Source organism: Malus domestica, chromosome 13 (assembly GCF_042453785.1).
Source record: "Malus domestica chromosome 13, GDT2T_hap1".
In the NCBI taxonomy this organism is placed as follows: domain Eukaryota; kingdom Viridiplantae; phylum Streptophyta; class Magnoliopsida; order Rosales; family Rosaceae; genus Malus; species Malus domestica.
This window is the reverse complement of record NC_091673.1, coordinates 25,079,714-25,095,503: the sequence shown is the minus strand read 5'-3', so window position 1 is coordinate 25,095,503 and position 15,790 is coordinate 25,079,714. Positions and strand designations below refer to the sequence as shown.

General features: G+C 37.5%; 1 protein-coding gene across 3 annotated transcripts; it reads right to left on the bottom strand.

Moving 5' to 3' along the window:
• Positions 1–6,576: 6,576 nt before the first annotated feature.
• On the bottom strand, positions 6,577–15,305 carry LOC103453777 (putative clathrin assembly protein At5g57200). 3 transcript variants are annotated; one of them, XM_029091674.2, is made up of 16 exons: positions 15,116–15,305; positions 14,940–15,014; positions 14,746–14,815; positions 14,359–14,456; positions 14,065–14,203; positions 13,845–13,972; positions 13,643–13,735; positions 13,436–13,486; positions 13,280–13,345; positions 13,108–13,173; positions 12,887–12,967; positions 12,727–12,804; positions 12,355–12,534; positions 12,181–12,256; positions 11,935–12,053; positions 6,577–7,131 (listed from the first exon to the last, which is right to left on the bottom strand). In XM_029091674.2, the coding sequence occupies exons 1-16, from the start codon at positions 15,116–15,118 to the stop codon at positions 6,736–6,738; spliced, it is 1,719 nt and encodes a 572-aa protein (XP_028947507.2). In that variant the 5' UTR covers positions 15,119–15,305; the 3' UTR covers positions 6,577–6,735. The 3 variants fall into 3 exon arrangements, with proteins under 3 accessions (XP_028947507.2, XP_008391574.3, XP_070666994.1); XM_070810893.1 differs by lacking the exons at positions 6,577–7,131; positions 15,116–15,305 and adding exons at positions 9,783–9,921; positions 10,027–10,090 and having other exon boundaries at positions 14,940–15,029; XM_008393352.4 differs by lacking the exon at positions 15,116–15,305 and having other exon boundaries at positions 14,940–15,029.
• Positions 15,306–15,790: the final 485 nt, after the last annotated feature.

Genomic DNA, 15,790 nt, shown 5'->3' with positions numbered 1-15,790 from the left:
TCATCTACCACACCATATGCTCACCTTGGATTCAAGTTAGGTGCACACTCGTAGGTGACCCGCGATTATTTGCACAGCCTTCACGTAATCGTAGCACTAGAGCATATTTACTTTACACCTAGTCTTGTCGTACAGACCATTTTAGGTGGTTCTGACTCGTGTGCAGGATTTGATTTGATATTATTGAGATTGGTTATGAGCTATATATTCAGTAGTGCAGTTTAAGTTAGAAAGATTTGGCTGATGCAAAATTTGACATTGATATATTTTGTCTGGATAACTTATGGCATTGCATTGAGATACTTTGGCATGGTATACTTCCATGGATTTTCATCTTGAGTATGATTCCTGATACAACTTATTATTATTATTATTTTCTGGGAAATTATACAGGCTTTTCGGCGAGGGGTTAGAACTTTTAAGAAATGAAATGATTTTGAAAAGCTTTGTTTTTGCCCACTCACACTTTCTGTTTTGCGCCTCTCCAGGTTTTAGGTAGAAGTGCTTGGTGGATCGAGAGGATTTCGACGGGGGTTCTGACAGAATATCATTAATGTAGGATCACCTTTGGACGTTGAATAATTAGTACTTGTCCTGCTTGACTGCACTTAGGATATTTATGCTCTGGTTGTGTAATTCACACTCAATATCTCTCTAGCACTCTATCTTAGCTAGTTCTTTAGTTGATTTGGTTTTTATTATACACAATTCCTTATATCTCTATTGCTTCTGCACTGTGCACATAATTACGTTACTCTCACGTGACGGCCAGCATGCCTCGATCGAGATCAGGGTGTGTCATTAGTGTTAAAAATGTTAAAATTAGTATATTTATATTTATGGCTAAATTTTTTATCATATATTTTTATTTTTAGTTTGTACCTATTTTTAATTTGTACCAATTTTCTTTTCATCTTTAATTTGTACCCATATATTAGTTTCTTTTTGTGCCCATATTTTTTAAGGTTTTATTTGTGTTTGTACCCATGTGTACACCGTCACGTGACATTCTATATTTAATCAATGATAGAAAAATTACATATGGTATATTTATGTATTATGCCTAAACTTTGTATCATATATTTATATTGTTAGTTTGTACCCACTTTTAATTTGCAACGTTTTTTTTAAATTTGTAGTTTTTTCTTTTTAGTTTTATTTTGTACCCATGTATTAATTTCTTTTAGCGCCTATATTTTTTAAAAATTCATTTGTACTCATAATTTTTTTTAATCTTTTATCTGTACCCTAATTTATTTATAATGTACTTCTTCTTTATTAATGTACCACTTTGTTATATGTGAAATGTACCAAGTTTTTTGTAAAATGTACCATTTTTTTTAACACTATGGATACATTCTTTTGCCATTTATTATTTCTTATTTTTTTCATAGTTTTTATCCATTTACTCAATCAAAATGTTTGAATTTTTTTATTGTAACCGTTTTTTATAGTATTATAATGAGGGATTTTAAATTTATAGGATTATAAATCTCATAAAATATAAACAATTAATGTCAAAACTATAAAAATATAAATATTAATTGTAATATAATGAGGTGTACAAAGTCAAGGGACTTAGATCAAACTTTGAATATCATTAAGGTTTTAGTCAAAGAATGTTAAGGATTAGGGACCGCATCCAAAGTATCCCTAAAAAAACGTTCAATGCAATCACTTCCTAGGAAAATAAGAATATCTTCAACATCAACGAGGTGAGGTTCGCGGGGTGAATCTCATACTATATCCCCTTCAAGATTTAATACTCTCTTACGAACAATGTCGTTTAGGGTATAGTTTTTTTCTAGGATCAACTGTCATTAGGACAGGGCAAATCTCAGCTCTGATACCAATTTGATGCATCATAAAGTTAAGGCCAAATCGGATAAATGGTCCCCGTTGTCATAAGGTATTCGGAAGATAGGCCCTATGATTTAAAAATTCGGATTTAAACCTTGGTGAAGCCCCTATTAAGATTTATGCCCACATTGAAACTTATGTTTGTTACTCCGTTAGTAGCAAGCACCACCCTTTCTTTCTCTCTTTTCCCTCTTCATCTTCCTTTCTTTCTTCTATCTCTGCAACCTGCCGAACCAAAAACAGAACCAACGCGACAGTTTAGCAGTTCATAACTAAAACCCCATTCCCAATTTTGAAGCAATGAAATCTCAAATAGAAGTCTTTGAGTGAAATCAGAAAGGTTTAGTTGAAGTTTGAATAGCCACATCATGGCTAAGAGGAGCGGATGGAGACATTGCACCAAAATAATCAGGTATTGCTGCAATCTTGATAACCTGCAATACCCAAAAGGGAAAAAAAAAAATGACCCAAATTTCAAAAACTCATATGGAGATAGAAGAATGTATGAAGAGGCTGAAATTCTGAAGATTAATGTTAAGATTGTGGAGGACAGTTTTCATCGAAGACGAGCAGTAAATTCAAGAACGATGTGTTGGTTGAGAGCTATTTAGAAGGCTCGGAGATGAGAATTCAAATCAGAGAAGTGAGAGAGAAGTGCTGCCAAAAGCGAAGGATCTTTGTGAACAACATGTTCCTGGGCTGGAATGGTGGTTCAAAAACCTCAATTGGTGAAAGGAAATGGCTACGGGTTTGGGCACATGGAGTGGAAGAATGAGTAGCTTCCATAGCTTCTATTTAAGATGGGGGAATCGAATCGACGATCGGAAGATGAAATTGTTGCGTTGGTTCGGTTTTTGGTTCGGCAGGTTGCAGAGATAGAAGAAAGAAAGGAAGATAAAGAGGGAAGAGAGAGAAAGAAAGGGTGGTGCTTGCCACTAACGAGTAACAAACAAAAGTTTCAATGTGGGCATAAATCCTAACAGGTTCACCACAAGGGTTTAAATCCGAATTTTTAAACCACAAGGACTATCTTCCGAATACCTTATGACCATGGAGACTATTTATCTGATTTGGCCTAAAGTTAGAAGGATTACAAGCGGAAATCTTGAAGAACAAAGGTTTCTGGAATTCACAGAGATTGTGATAAAACCAAAAGGTTTTTTTATTATTTCTGAATTGATGCATTACATTGGGAGCAAAACAACTTAAATATATTTAATCATAGCCCCTGGGGAAGCTCATGGGTCTTAGGAAATAAAACGGCATGAATTCTAATAGAAATTGAAAGTCTGATATTTTGTGGTTTGAAAAGTCTAAAAGATCGTTTTTTGCCTTAAAATGACATATTTTACACCCAATTCAGAAACCAGACTATTATATGTTGTTCTATATCTACATGAATCTAGGAACTTTTGCATGATTGTATCATTTGGTCTCCGTAACGGAACTGATAACATTTGAGATTATGTAGGATTCGCAAGCAAGCTAATCTCCTAGTCTAATTTCTCATTGTTAAGTAGTCTGGTTAAATCAATCACCCTGGATGACTGCTTTTTTACTTATTCTTACTGCCTTTTCTGTTGCCACATCGATTGAATCCAATATTTTCAAACTTTAATTCTTCTTTTCTAGAATTTGAAAAAAAAAATATTTTCTTTATCTTTCTTCGTTGAAATTAACCCATATCTAGCCATTCATCATCAAACTTCTTTGCATTTTTCTCATCTCTTTATTTTAACAAACTATGAATATTTTATTACTTTTTTACACAAAGATATATTTACACTACTATGTTTGGATGAAAGCAGTGAACTTAGAATTTAGATACAAGTCATAATTTATAATTTAGCATGCATCATTCCCTTGTCTAGATTCATAAACATAGAAATTTACCATTTCCGCATGAAAAATCTTTGTATGCTTTAAACTTGCGTGTAACTAATTGTGGGGAAGGAATAGAGAGAAATTGGCTATCATTGTACACTAATACATTCTTTTCTCTTCTTTTTTGGTACTTTCACGAACCACTAATAGTATTGCACTACTTCTGTTTCAATTTATGAGGTGTGTTGTAAGTAGATGAAGCCATGCTCAGGGGACATGGATTCAGCCAAGTTAAACATGAGGGTGATACTGTTGTTGCAAGGAAAGCAATTGGAAGGTACTCAAATTACACTCCTCCAATTTCTTTTCAACAATTTTTCGTTCATGTGTCAAAATGATAGAAACAGTTTTGAGTTTTTATGATGGACTTCTAAGACTGCTATGTTATGGACTTCCAAGATACTAAAAGCATAGAAGGAAAAAACATCCATTCTTTATTTTAGTTTAGATTTGATTTTGGATTGCTTTGCATTATTTGCGGTTTCCTATTAACTCTCTTGAATTGCTTTTTGTGGCTTTTACAATTTTACTTTTATTTTACTAAACATAATTTCAACTTATCTTTGTTTAAGTGCAAGTGTTCCCTAGCAAGCAAATACTGAAGTTTTTAGTCCTTTTCCTTAAATTTATGTCCATTTTATGTTCTTATCTATTTTGTGAAAGTTAATTTGATGATAATTAAGAGTGGTGTATTTATATGTGAATTTTTCTGCTATCCTTGGGACACCACCACCACGACCACCCACCGTCATCACCACTCACCATCACCACCGTTGCTGCCACCACCACCCACCATCATCACTGTCGTTGCCACCACCATTATTAGCACATTTAAAATATTCTCTCTCATTTATAAATTATTGACTTCAGATATTTTGCATTCTTGTGATTTGAGAATGCGTTTGATAGTTTAGTCCGAAAATGATTTTAGAGAATGAAACATTGAAAATGCGTCTGGTACCAATTGTAATATATATATGTGTGTGTGTGTGTGTTTGATAGTAGTGGTGGCGGTGATGGTTAGGACGGTTTGGTTGAGACAAGAGTGGTGTTGGTAGCAATGGTGGTTAGAGTAGTGGTAGTAGTGGTGAGAATAAAGGTGTTAGTGGTGGTGGGATATACGTGGCGGCAATACTGGGGTAGTGAGCAATTGGGGTGCAACTTAGGTTGGGTTAACTTGAATCTACACATGCCCAACCAAATTTCAAACCCAATCGTGCAGGTTAGAATGAAGAAGAAAACCCGCACAAACCCCACTCAGCCTCAACTCGATCATGTATTATGGTGGGTTGATGCCTTACCCGCCTATGGCAACCCAAACTCAACCTGATGTTGAGCTCGAATTTGCTCATGCACATATTACCCTCCTCACTTCATTTTACATAAGTATAAGTTTTGGGGTGACTATACTTAAAGTTTATTGTCGATTTTCATATGGATAATGAATGATAGTGTTACTTTTACATTTCTTTTGGTTAAGGCTTTGGTATGCATCTTGTAATTTAATTTCAACTTTGCATGGTTGATACATTAGAAATAGTCTCGAAGTTGTGTGCTTTAACTTTTGTTTGCATGGTCATGTGTAAATGAAATAAAAAGAAGCAGAAATGAATGAAAAATATAAGTTCCTCTTATTAACCAATCCAGAATTCTTTACAAGGCCAAATTAATAAATTAATAAATGAATAAAAACTTCTAGCCTCACATCTAATTCGATCTTATCCTATTCACCCTCTTGATTGAGTCTAATTCGTACACCTACATAAACAATGGAGCTTCAACAGCTTAATAGGGACATAACCTTACCACAGTAAATTAATCAAACTAAATTAAGAGTCATATAGTCATAGATTTCAGTCATGAGAAATTAGGAGCAATGGTTCCATAATGATGCATGAATATTCTCTCATTCCCACCTCTATTCTCGTTAATCCACACTCCAAAACACAGCCTCACACGTCCCATACCATGCTTTGACCTCAAGTGTCTTGTTATATGAATTACCACTCTTGACATATCCATTCACTTTCCATTGTTCCTTCAAACCACAATATCCATCTCTCGGTCATCAAGTTGTCTCTCACATAAAAATCGTCTTTACTGCCGATCAGTTATGCTTACCGGAAATCCTGGTCCTTGACATAGTCGATCCAATCTTTCCAATACATCAAACCATTCCAATTCATCACGAGACAAACCCACGTAACTCACCCAACTCATACGTTTCATTATTGCAAAGCATGATACGAATTCCATCTCGTATATGCAAGTCATAATCAAACCAATAAAAATCCAACAAAAGCAATAATCCAATTAACATCCAACCATACTTACCAACCAATTATAAAGTACTTCATGAAATTTAATAAAATCAATCTAAAGGTCTGCCCGATTTCTCCTATATGGATTCCAAAGCATTGCAAAGACTTTCTATTACAAGATTCCATCACCTCCACCACCTCGATCAACTCCATAACTTGAATGCTACAGGTGAGTGAAATGAAGAATTGTTGTGGAGGAATACTTAAAGTTTTTGGACACGCATTTAAGTGCTTGGACTGGTCACCACTCAAGTACCAATTGACAAGAATCATCATATTTGAATAAAATTGATGTTGACGAAGTGTGCATGATGCTGATGAGGTTTGGGTTTCTTCTCTGGAGAATTTTGTTTTATTAAGATGCAGGTTTCTTTGTTCTCAAGAAATTGGGGTTACTTATTTAATTATGCTTGTATCTTGTTCTCTATAAATACCTCCATTCGAGTTGTGTGGAATTTTGAAATACTAACTATATGATACGCACCCGTAAACTCTGAACAACGAGCAAAAGTTTGATCTAAACAGCAGATCGATTGGTATGCATTCCATTGTTGCCATTGACACTCCAAAACAATATAGAGATTAAACAAAGAATGAGCTTATCAAAATCACACTACTACTCCAAAGAATGAAAGAATAGTTGGGATAAAATCATGAAATAAGTGGCCTTCTATATTAGGTTTTGGTTTCCCTGGTTTGGCATTGTACTAGGAGGGATGCTGAATGGATCTCCAAACGGGTTTGCAGAGCCTGCGGATTGCATTGGTTGGGAATATTGAGAATAATACGGGTGAGGTACCATCATCATGTTTTGCTGTTGTTGGTGCTGCATGATTTGCTGGTGTTGTTGTTGTTGTGCCATTAACGCCATCTGCACGTTTGTAGGGGGTGCTATGCTGTTGGACATTGCAAATGGGTCTTGTACGGGTTGCTGTGCTGCTTGTTCAAATGGATTTTGCAAGCTCGTCGTGCCATAACCATACCCTGCATTCTGGAGTTGTAACTGTCTCCTGGCACCTTCATCTTCATACAAACTATTAAGTAACAGATTATCAAAGCCACCAGCCTGATAAAACCCAAACGATGTCCATGAATATAAACTGAAAGAATACGAGTAGTAATCTATACATGTAAATCTAGTGAATCGGCAGTGGCTTGTAGCTCCAGTTGTATTGCCCCTTGGCCTCCTTTTTACGAAAGAAAAGTCCGGTGATTGAGGCCCGAAACTGAGATTTAGCTACGCAAACAACTGCAATCTAAATGCAAACTTAACTACTCTACTCTAGACCAAGTTAGATTTCAGATTCTTCAATTCCTTGATTCAGAAAAAAAGTATGAAAGTGAGTATGTATGTGTACTGAATCTCGTAGTCAACTAACTTAACATTGAAAGAAATTCAATCCCAAACTGTCTAGGAAGGACCAGGTGGTCCAAGACCAGACTGATTCAGTGAGTGAGGACTAACCAGAGCTGATCCCAACAGTATCTGTTGGCGTGTGAGTCCCTATTTGATTAGGAAAGTAATTATTGGTTTATTGTATTTCCTAGCTAGTTAGGATTCATTCCTTTAATTGTACCGCAAGAGATGCGGTGTGTACTATAAATATATATCCTCCGACAAAGAGAAGAATAACAATCAACAAAGAATTAAACCCTAAATACAAATTTCATCTTGGTATCAGAGCAGGTTTCGGCCTGTCTCTGCCTCAACCCTAATCCCAGCTACTGCCAGCGTGAAAATATAATTTTTTTTCTTGCTGGCTGTCCAGCCGACTGGAGAATGCCTGGAGCTCTTCGACTTGCTGCCAAAATCACAGACCAAAAAACAATCACCGACTGCCTTTGAAAGTCTCGAGACAAGAGACTTTCATAAGAACTTTGAATCAGAAGCACACAAAAGCCACCACCTATGGCTGACGACAAAGGAATAGCAACCAAGTCTGCCAACTCAAATCATACTGCCAGTGACTTGGGCCCAATCTGCCAACCTGCGGGAAAAAAACAGGAGGCCGACCCAGATGAACTGGGCCCACAGCTCTCTTTCTTGAGTATGATTACTTTAAACGAGGAATCTGAAGATCCAGGTAACACAAGCATTGCCCTAATTGCGGCTATTGATCATGATACAGGTTGGATTATTAACTCTGGAGCTACGGATCATATGATGTACGATCATACTCTCTTTAATTCCACAACATTGCCTCCACGAAATAGTACAGTTACTGCCAATGGAGGAGTTGCTCCAGTTACAGGAGCCGGATCAATTGCACTTACTCCAACTCTCTCCCTGCATAATTGTTTACTTGTTCCCACATTGTCTAGTCATCTATTATCTGTGGGACAGGTTACTGAACAATTAGACTGTATTGCGCTAATGTTTTCTTCATTCTGTTTACTTCAAGATATCCGAACTCAGGCGATCATTGCGCGTGGTATTAAGATAAGGGGGTTGTACTATGTTGACGATGTTACACAAGGCTGTGCTCATCAAGTTTGAAGTCAAGATAGTAAAAAGTTAAAGACTGTTCAATTGTGGCATCGTCATCTTGGTCATGCCTCATCAGATATTTGCGGAAATTACTTCCATCATTATTTAGTAACATTTCAGATTCATGCCTCAAGTGTAATGTCTGCACATTAGCTAAAAGTCATCGTGCTTCGTATTCTCCAAGTTTTATTAAAAGAACGGTTCCTTTTGAGTTAGTTCATTCTGATGTGTGGGGACCATCTCCAGTTACTTCTCGGAATGGAATTCGTTGGTTTGTCACATTTGTTGACAATTGCACTAGAATGACTTTGGTTGTATCTCATGAAAAATAAGAGTGATGTGGGTGAAATCTTGAAAACATTTTATCACATGGTCTACACACAATATTCACTTCCTGTTAAAGTTCTCCAATATGACAATGGTGGTGAATATCTCAATCTGGACATGTCCCAGTTCTTCAAAGACAAAGGTATTCTTCATGAGACTACATGTCCTCAGACCCCTCAACAAAATGGAGTAGCTGAACGGAAAAATAGACATTTGCTTGAGGTTACCCGTGCACTTCTAATTGGTGCGTGTGCACCCAAAACATATTGGGCTGATGCAGTGCCTTATGCCATTTATCTCATGAATCGAATGCCATCGCGGGTTCTCTCTTTCCGAACACCTTTGGCTGTGCTCGCTGATCATGACTCTCTCCCTTCCACTCTTCATCTGGAATCACGAGTTTTTTGGATTGTAGCTTACATTCATCTTCACAAAAATCAACGGAGTAAGCTTGATCCATGTGCGGTGCGATGTGTTTTCATTGGCTTTAGCCCTCAACAAAAGGGGTATAGATGTTATCATCCCCCTACTCAACATGTTTACGTCACCATAGACGTGACCTTCTTAGAAGATGAACTTTATTTTTCCCCCAGCCATACTCTTCAGGGGGGAGACGACTGGAGATAAAGATTATGGATGGGTGGATGTGGATGTCGGCCTAGCTGGCAACTCGGACCGTGAGAATGAAGCTGCAAGTAGCCCAAATGGTGAAGCTGCTAGTAACCCAAATGGGCGTGACGACTATCAAGTTGCAGTTGGCCCAAATGGGCATGATGACATCGGAAGAGAAAGCCCAAATGGGCGTGTGGCAGCAGCCAACTGTGACAGCACCGATTGCAACAACACTGAGTGGAATGAAAGCCCAAGTGGGCTAGATGACCAGGCAAACGGCAGTAAGTGTACCAGCTGCTGTCAGGGTACAAAATAAATTTTTGTTTGGTGTGTGCCCATGTGGGCATGCTGCAAGGGATGAAGTTGGACCAAGTGTGACGTACAATGACAACAATAGCCCTTCTCAACTTCCTCTGGTACACGTCAATCCTACAGATATAGTTACTGAGGTAAGTACTCACTCAAAACCTACCGAATCAGTTTATGTGTTACCTCCTAGACAGAATCGGGGAAAACCACCAGAAAGGTACTCACCAGAAGGGAAGGTGCGATATTCAATTGCTAACTATGTCTCCACTCATCGACTCTCGCCGAAATACTGTGCACTTGTTCAACAAATGGAAAATATTAAAATTCCTACCAGGGTAGAAGAAGCCTGGAGAGATCCAAAGTGGACAGAGGCAATGCAAATTCAGATGGAAGCATTATAGAAAAATAAGACTTGGAGAGTGGTTTACACTTCCTAAGGGCAAGAAATTAGTAGGGTGCAAATGGGTGTTTACAATCAAACATAAGGCGGATGAAATGATCGACAGATACAAAGCAAGATTAGTAACCAAAGGATATACACAGATCTTTGGTGTTGACTATCAGGAAACTTTTGCTCCAGTTGCGAAAATGAATACCATTAGAGTTCTATTATCTCTTGCTGCTAATCTTGATTGGCCTCTAAGACAGTTTGATGTAAAAATGTTTTTTTGCACGGAGATTTAGAGGAAGAGGTATACATGGATTTTCCACCAGGCTACGACATTGAATACTCCAATGGGAAAGTATGCAGACTTCAGAAGGCATTGTATGGTTTGAAACAATCACCTAGAGTATGGTTTGGACGATTTTCTTAGGCCATGAAAAATTATGGATACCGACAAGGAAATTCTCATACCTTATTCATGAAGCGTAAGGATGGTAAGGTGACTTTACTCATTATACATGTGGATGATATGATTGTTACAGGTGATGACACAAAGGAGATTGAACAGTTATAGGGATACTTGTACTCTGAGTTCGAGATGAAAGATCTCGGAGGACTCAAATACTTCCTGGGAATCGAAGTTGCTAGGTCTCAAGAAGGCATATACTTTTCGCAACGAAAGTATGTGTTAGACTTGTTATCAGAAACTAGTATGCTGGCATGTAAACCCGTGGATACCCCGATCGTGCAAAATCATCACCTTGCAATTTATCAAGACCAAGTCCCGACAAATAAAAAAGGTATCAAAGGTTAGTTGGAAGATTGATTTACTTATCACTTACGAGACCCGATATTGCTTATGCCGTAAGTGTGGTAAGTCAATTTGTGCATGCACCAAGTGAGGATCGCATGGCAGCAGTAATGTGGATTCTTAGTTACTTAAAAGGGGCTCATGGGAAAGGATTAATGTACAAAAAGCATGGACACATGAAGGTGAAGAGATATACTAATGCGGATTGGGCTGGGAATATTACTGACAGGCGGTCTACGTCAGGTTATTTCATGTTTGTGGCTGGTAATCTTGTGACTTGGAGAAGTAAGAAGCAGAATGTCGTGGCAAGATCGTCAGTAGAGGCGAAATACAGGGGAATGGCACATGGTATTTGTGAGCTCTTATGGCTTTAGATCCTACTTACTGAAATAGGATTCACACCAAAGGGATCTATGGTGTTATACTGTGATAATCAAGTAGCGCAGAAGATAGCTAATAATCCAGTACAACATGATAGAACCAAGCACATTGAGGTAGACAGGCACTTCATAAAAGAGAAGCTGGATGTTAAGCTCATTGACCTTCCGTTGGTCAGGACAGAAGAACAATTGGCTGACATCTTAACTCATGTAGTTTCTGCCAGAAGATTTCAGGACTCACTTGACAAGTTGGGGCTAGGAGATATCTACGCATCAACTTGAGGGGGAATGTTGGCGTGTGAGTCCCTATTTGATTAGGAAAGTAATTATTGGTTTATTGTATTTCCTAGTTAGTTAGGATTCATTCCTTTAATTGTACCACAAGAGATGCTGTGTGTATAAATATATATCCTCCGACAAAGAGAAGAATAACAATCAACAAAGAATTAAACCCTAAATACAAATTTCATCTGTATCCATATGTAGCTTTCATACCATTGCACTGAAAACGAAGGGGCAGAAAAATAAAATCTTTTTGAAAAGCAAAGAAGACTAACCAACTTTCTGTCTTGGGGCGCTTGGCTGGTATGGTTGCTTGGTGTGGTCACCAGCGCTAGCTCCCAACCGGAAGTCCCAGCAAAATCATTGAAACTTGCTCCAGATTTTTGTTTATTCCCTGAAAATGTATAAATATGATTTTATAAAACAGAATTCATAAAGTATATCAGCGAACAAATCTTCAAATTCGACAATGCAGACATGTGTAAATTTTCCTCAATAATATACAATGCAACGAAACTTACCCTGTGGAACTATCGCAAGAGCCAGGGCATTGCATTCTTCTATTTCTGCAGCTTTTGGATTTATTTCCCTTAGACCCTAGACGATGAAAAGGAAAGACACAACATAAATGGAAAAAATCCACAGACTGACATCAGAGAAAACATGAATTACAATGCATATATAAAATATCGTACCAGCAGATCAGTGTCCTCAGTTGATATCAAAGGAGGAGGTTCGACTTCTTCTTCCTTGGGTTGGGGTTCTTCCTCTGTTTTAGCCAGTGGCTCCTCAACTTTTTCTTCTTGTTTTTCAGGCTCTGGAGGGGGAGGAGGTTCTTCAGGTCTCTGAGGCTGCTCATCTGTCTCCTGGTATTCCTATGGCCGGAACAAAATTATCAGAAATTTGAATATTAGAACTAATAGTTCAAATATACAAATAAGCATGACCGTTGAATATACAGCATGTCAACAGAAATTGTGTGCGACAAATATTTCAAAGAGTCTTAATGTTAATGCACATACATATCCAGTACTCAAATGTTCATACTCATATGGATTCTATCTCACCAGTCTTCTGTTAACGGAACCTGACTCTGGCGCTTCCTTTATATACTCTTCCATTGTTGCAAGAAATGATGGTGGTGGCTGTTCAGTGTAGAGAAGAAGATTTGTGAGAGACCATGCAATGGAGTCAACTTAAATATTCCAGTAGAAGGCAAAGTGGAACCTGTCTCAATGTTGGAAACTGAAAAGTTCTAGCAAGATCCAAACCCTTGCAGCACTCGTAAAAATCAGCAAGCGCTTCAGCCTGTAGGTCAATAGAGAAAAAACTGCTTTTGAGGGTATCCTAATTAATTTAACTATGGGAAAAGATCTATTCCAGCAATACATGTTGCCCTACAACATATTGTTATAAAAAAGATTCAAAAATAACGTATCATTGTGTACCTGTTGACCAGCTCTTTTGTAAATATCGAGGGCTTTAACTGCGTCGTGTCTTGACATATCAAAGAACTGCAGGAAGACGTAACTCGATTTGTTATAATTTTAAAATAAAAAATGGAGGTATCATATGATAACTGATTCAGCTCAGAGAAATATGAGTCTAGAAGAGCCTTACCATGTCAACGAGATTTATAATTCCGTCATTGATGGCACAATATATTTTAAAGCTCTCTTTTAATATCTACATGGAGAAGAACATTGTTGAAGCTCAGAAGGAACTAGTAAAAAGGCATATATTGGTTTTCTCAAGGAATTTAGGTTTCATGCATACCAGAGCCAAGGCATATTGTATGAGGTAATTGTTATAAGCTGTTCCCTCGGGCTGCAAAATAAGAGCAAATTAGAAATTAACAATATAACCAACAAAATGGTTCTTTCATGACTGTTTCAGTAAGAGAGGATATAGTGGACCGATTAAATAATTTGGCTCAAAGAACGAAGCCAGATCAGATTTTCTGTATCCATATTAACTTATTACCTGGCAACCCATGAGGCAGAAAAGAAGTTGCTGCAGTGCAGGTAGCTGCTCCAAGAGCGCATCAGCACTCAGCGTTCGTGTTCTACTATGGACCTGGTGGATTCAATGGTATCTTTGTTATACTAAAGTTGAACATGAAATTCAATGAGAGACACAAAAAAGTAAAATTTTAAATCATGAAAATGACAAATATAAACCAAACCTTGGTTGATCCTGGCAATGTTTTGGTCAAACGCTCTGCCTCAATGTCATATTTCAAAACTTTGAAACACTCCAGCCGTTCTTCTAAAAAGAGCGCATATGTCCTAACCCAAGCGGAGCAATCCCAAGCTGCAAGGTAAAAGTTGGTGTAAGAAGGGACTGTTACAAACATCGGCCACATGTTACATAATATACCGTCATCAAAGGCGGAAGCGTTTTACCAAGAGGACTTGAGTCATCTTTAAAATAGGAAATTTGGAGAATGTGTCCTCTCTGTGAATAGTTCAGAAGCTCCTCTCTGAAGGTAGGATCACCATCTCTCAATGTTCTATGAATAACTATCAATGTCTTTATGGCAACCTGTAGATTGTAAACTTGTCACTTGTTAAGTGACCTGGTAGATTTTAACAACTATTTTGCTACTGCTACTGGACATACTTTTCCTATATGCATGTTATACCAGCTATGAATGACAACAAAAACAACGATAACAAGAAGCGAATAAAGGGCATTACAATCCAACTCCGTGTCTTGGACAATCTCTTGGCCAACGCGTGAATGCAGTATGCCACATCTGCGCGTGGACGATTCACTGATGTCGCAGAGAAAATCTCTAGGCAGCAGAACAAGAAATAAAAAACACACCCAAACATTAATCAGGAACGAGAACATGACTGAATTGGGAAAGCTCATCAATGCAAGGAATTTTGACCATGGAATTCAAAACAGAATTGGAAAATAGAATTACAAACATTATGTTAGCAAATGCAAGGAAATTGAACGTAATTGCAAATCTGATGGCCACACTAAGTTTATAATGCAGATTCATATCCTCATCATTCAATCAGATAACACATCCATATCATACAATTCACAAATGTAGGAAATCAAACACAACTCACTTCGAATATGACGTTCCTTCGGAGGGCACTCAACGTGACTGGTTGCCTTCACAGTGGCGATATCCAAATCCTTCCAAAAAAACACAACCCATATTTCAGCAAAAATTGCATTTCATCAAAGAACCAAAATGCAAATGCATTCACAGAGGTCATCAAAACAAAACCCACAAGCCAGAATCGGTTCTTTTTCGCACCTTGAATTCGCTGTTGACCTTGATGAGGCCAACCTTGGTAGAGTCCTTCAGAGCTCCATAGGCCTTCCGAAAGCTCTGAAAAGTACCCATAAAAATAAAAGTTGGTTTTTATCTATTCATTGGGTTTTTCAAAGAATAACAACACTTATAATGTGTTGGGATTAGAGAGATCAAACCATTGATACGATGTCAGAGGAGGAGATGGTGGTGGAGACGAAGGTGGTGGTGGTGAAAGATGATGTTCTTGTTCTTCTTCCGAAACCGTGTCGTTCCAACAACGAAAACAATCAACGACTCTCTCCTCCCCTCCAAAAATGTCCCAACTGGTAGGACTATTATTATATGGGTATTTTCGTACTTTTATCCCCTATTTATTATTCTCCTTCTTTTCAAAATAAGAAGAGAAAGAATTTAAGCTTTTTCGTGTTGATTGTTTGACTGGGAATCATTTTCATAGAACAAATATAATTTAGGTAATTTAGCCAAAAGTTAATAAAAACTTTACTATTAGGCCATATATCAATGCTATATTTTTGTTTTGGACTTAATCAATGATATATTTTTATTAATTAGGCATAAGTCAATGATGAATGCCATATAGGTTTTAGGTCATTATAAATAGTTAGAATTTGACTATTCTATCATTCTCTCTTTTGATCCAAAAAGAAAAAATACTTCTATCTTTTTCTCTCCTTATAAATGTTATATGGGTTTAAGCTATTATAAATACAGATTTAGATCCTCTCTGGATTAATTTTGTGGAGATCCTACAGACCAATGGATCTCATCCATTGATACAAATCCAACAACCAAGGCACGAGCCCATGATCATCTTGGCCTCGCTAAAGGCG

Coding starts and splice junctions, on each gene's coding strand:
- LOC103453777 (XM_008393352.4), bottom strand. CDS start 15,029: ATGGGTACTTTTCAGAGCTTTCGGAAGGCCTATGGAGCTCTGAAGGAC. Junction 12,805..12,886: donor AGTTTCCAACATTGAGACAG/GTTCCACTTTGC, acceptor TACACTGAACAG/CCACCACCATCATTTCTTGC. Junction 12,257..12,354: donor CTGAGGACACTGATCTGCTG/GTACGATATTTT, acceptor TTCATCGTCTAG/GGTCTAAGGGAAATAAATCC.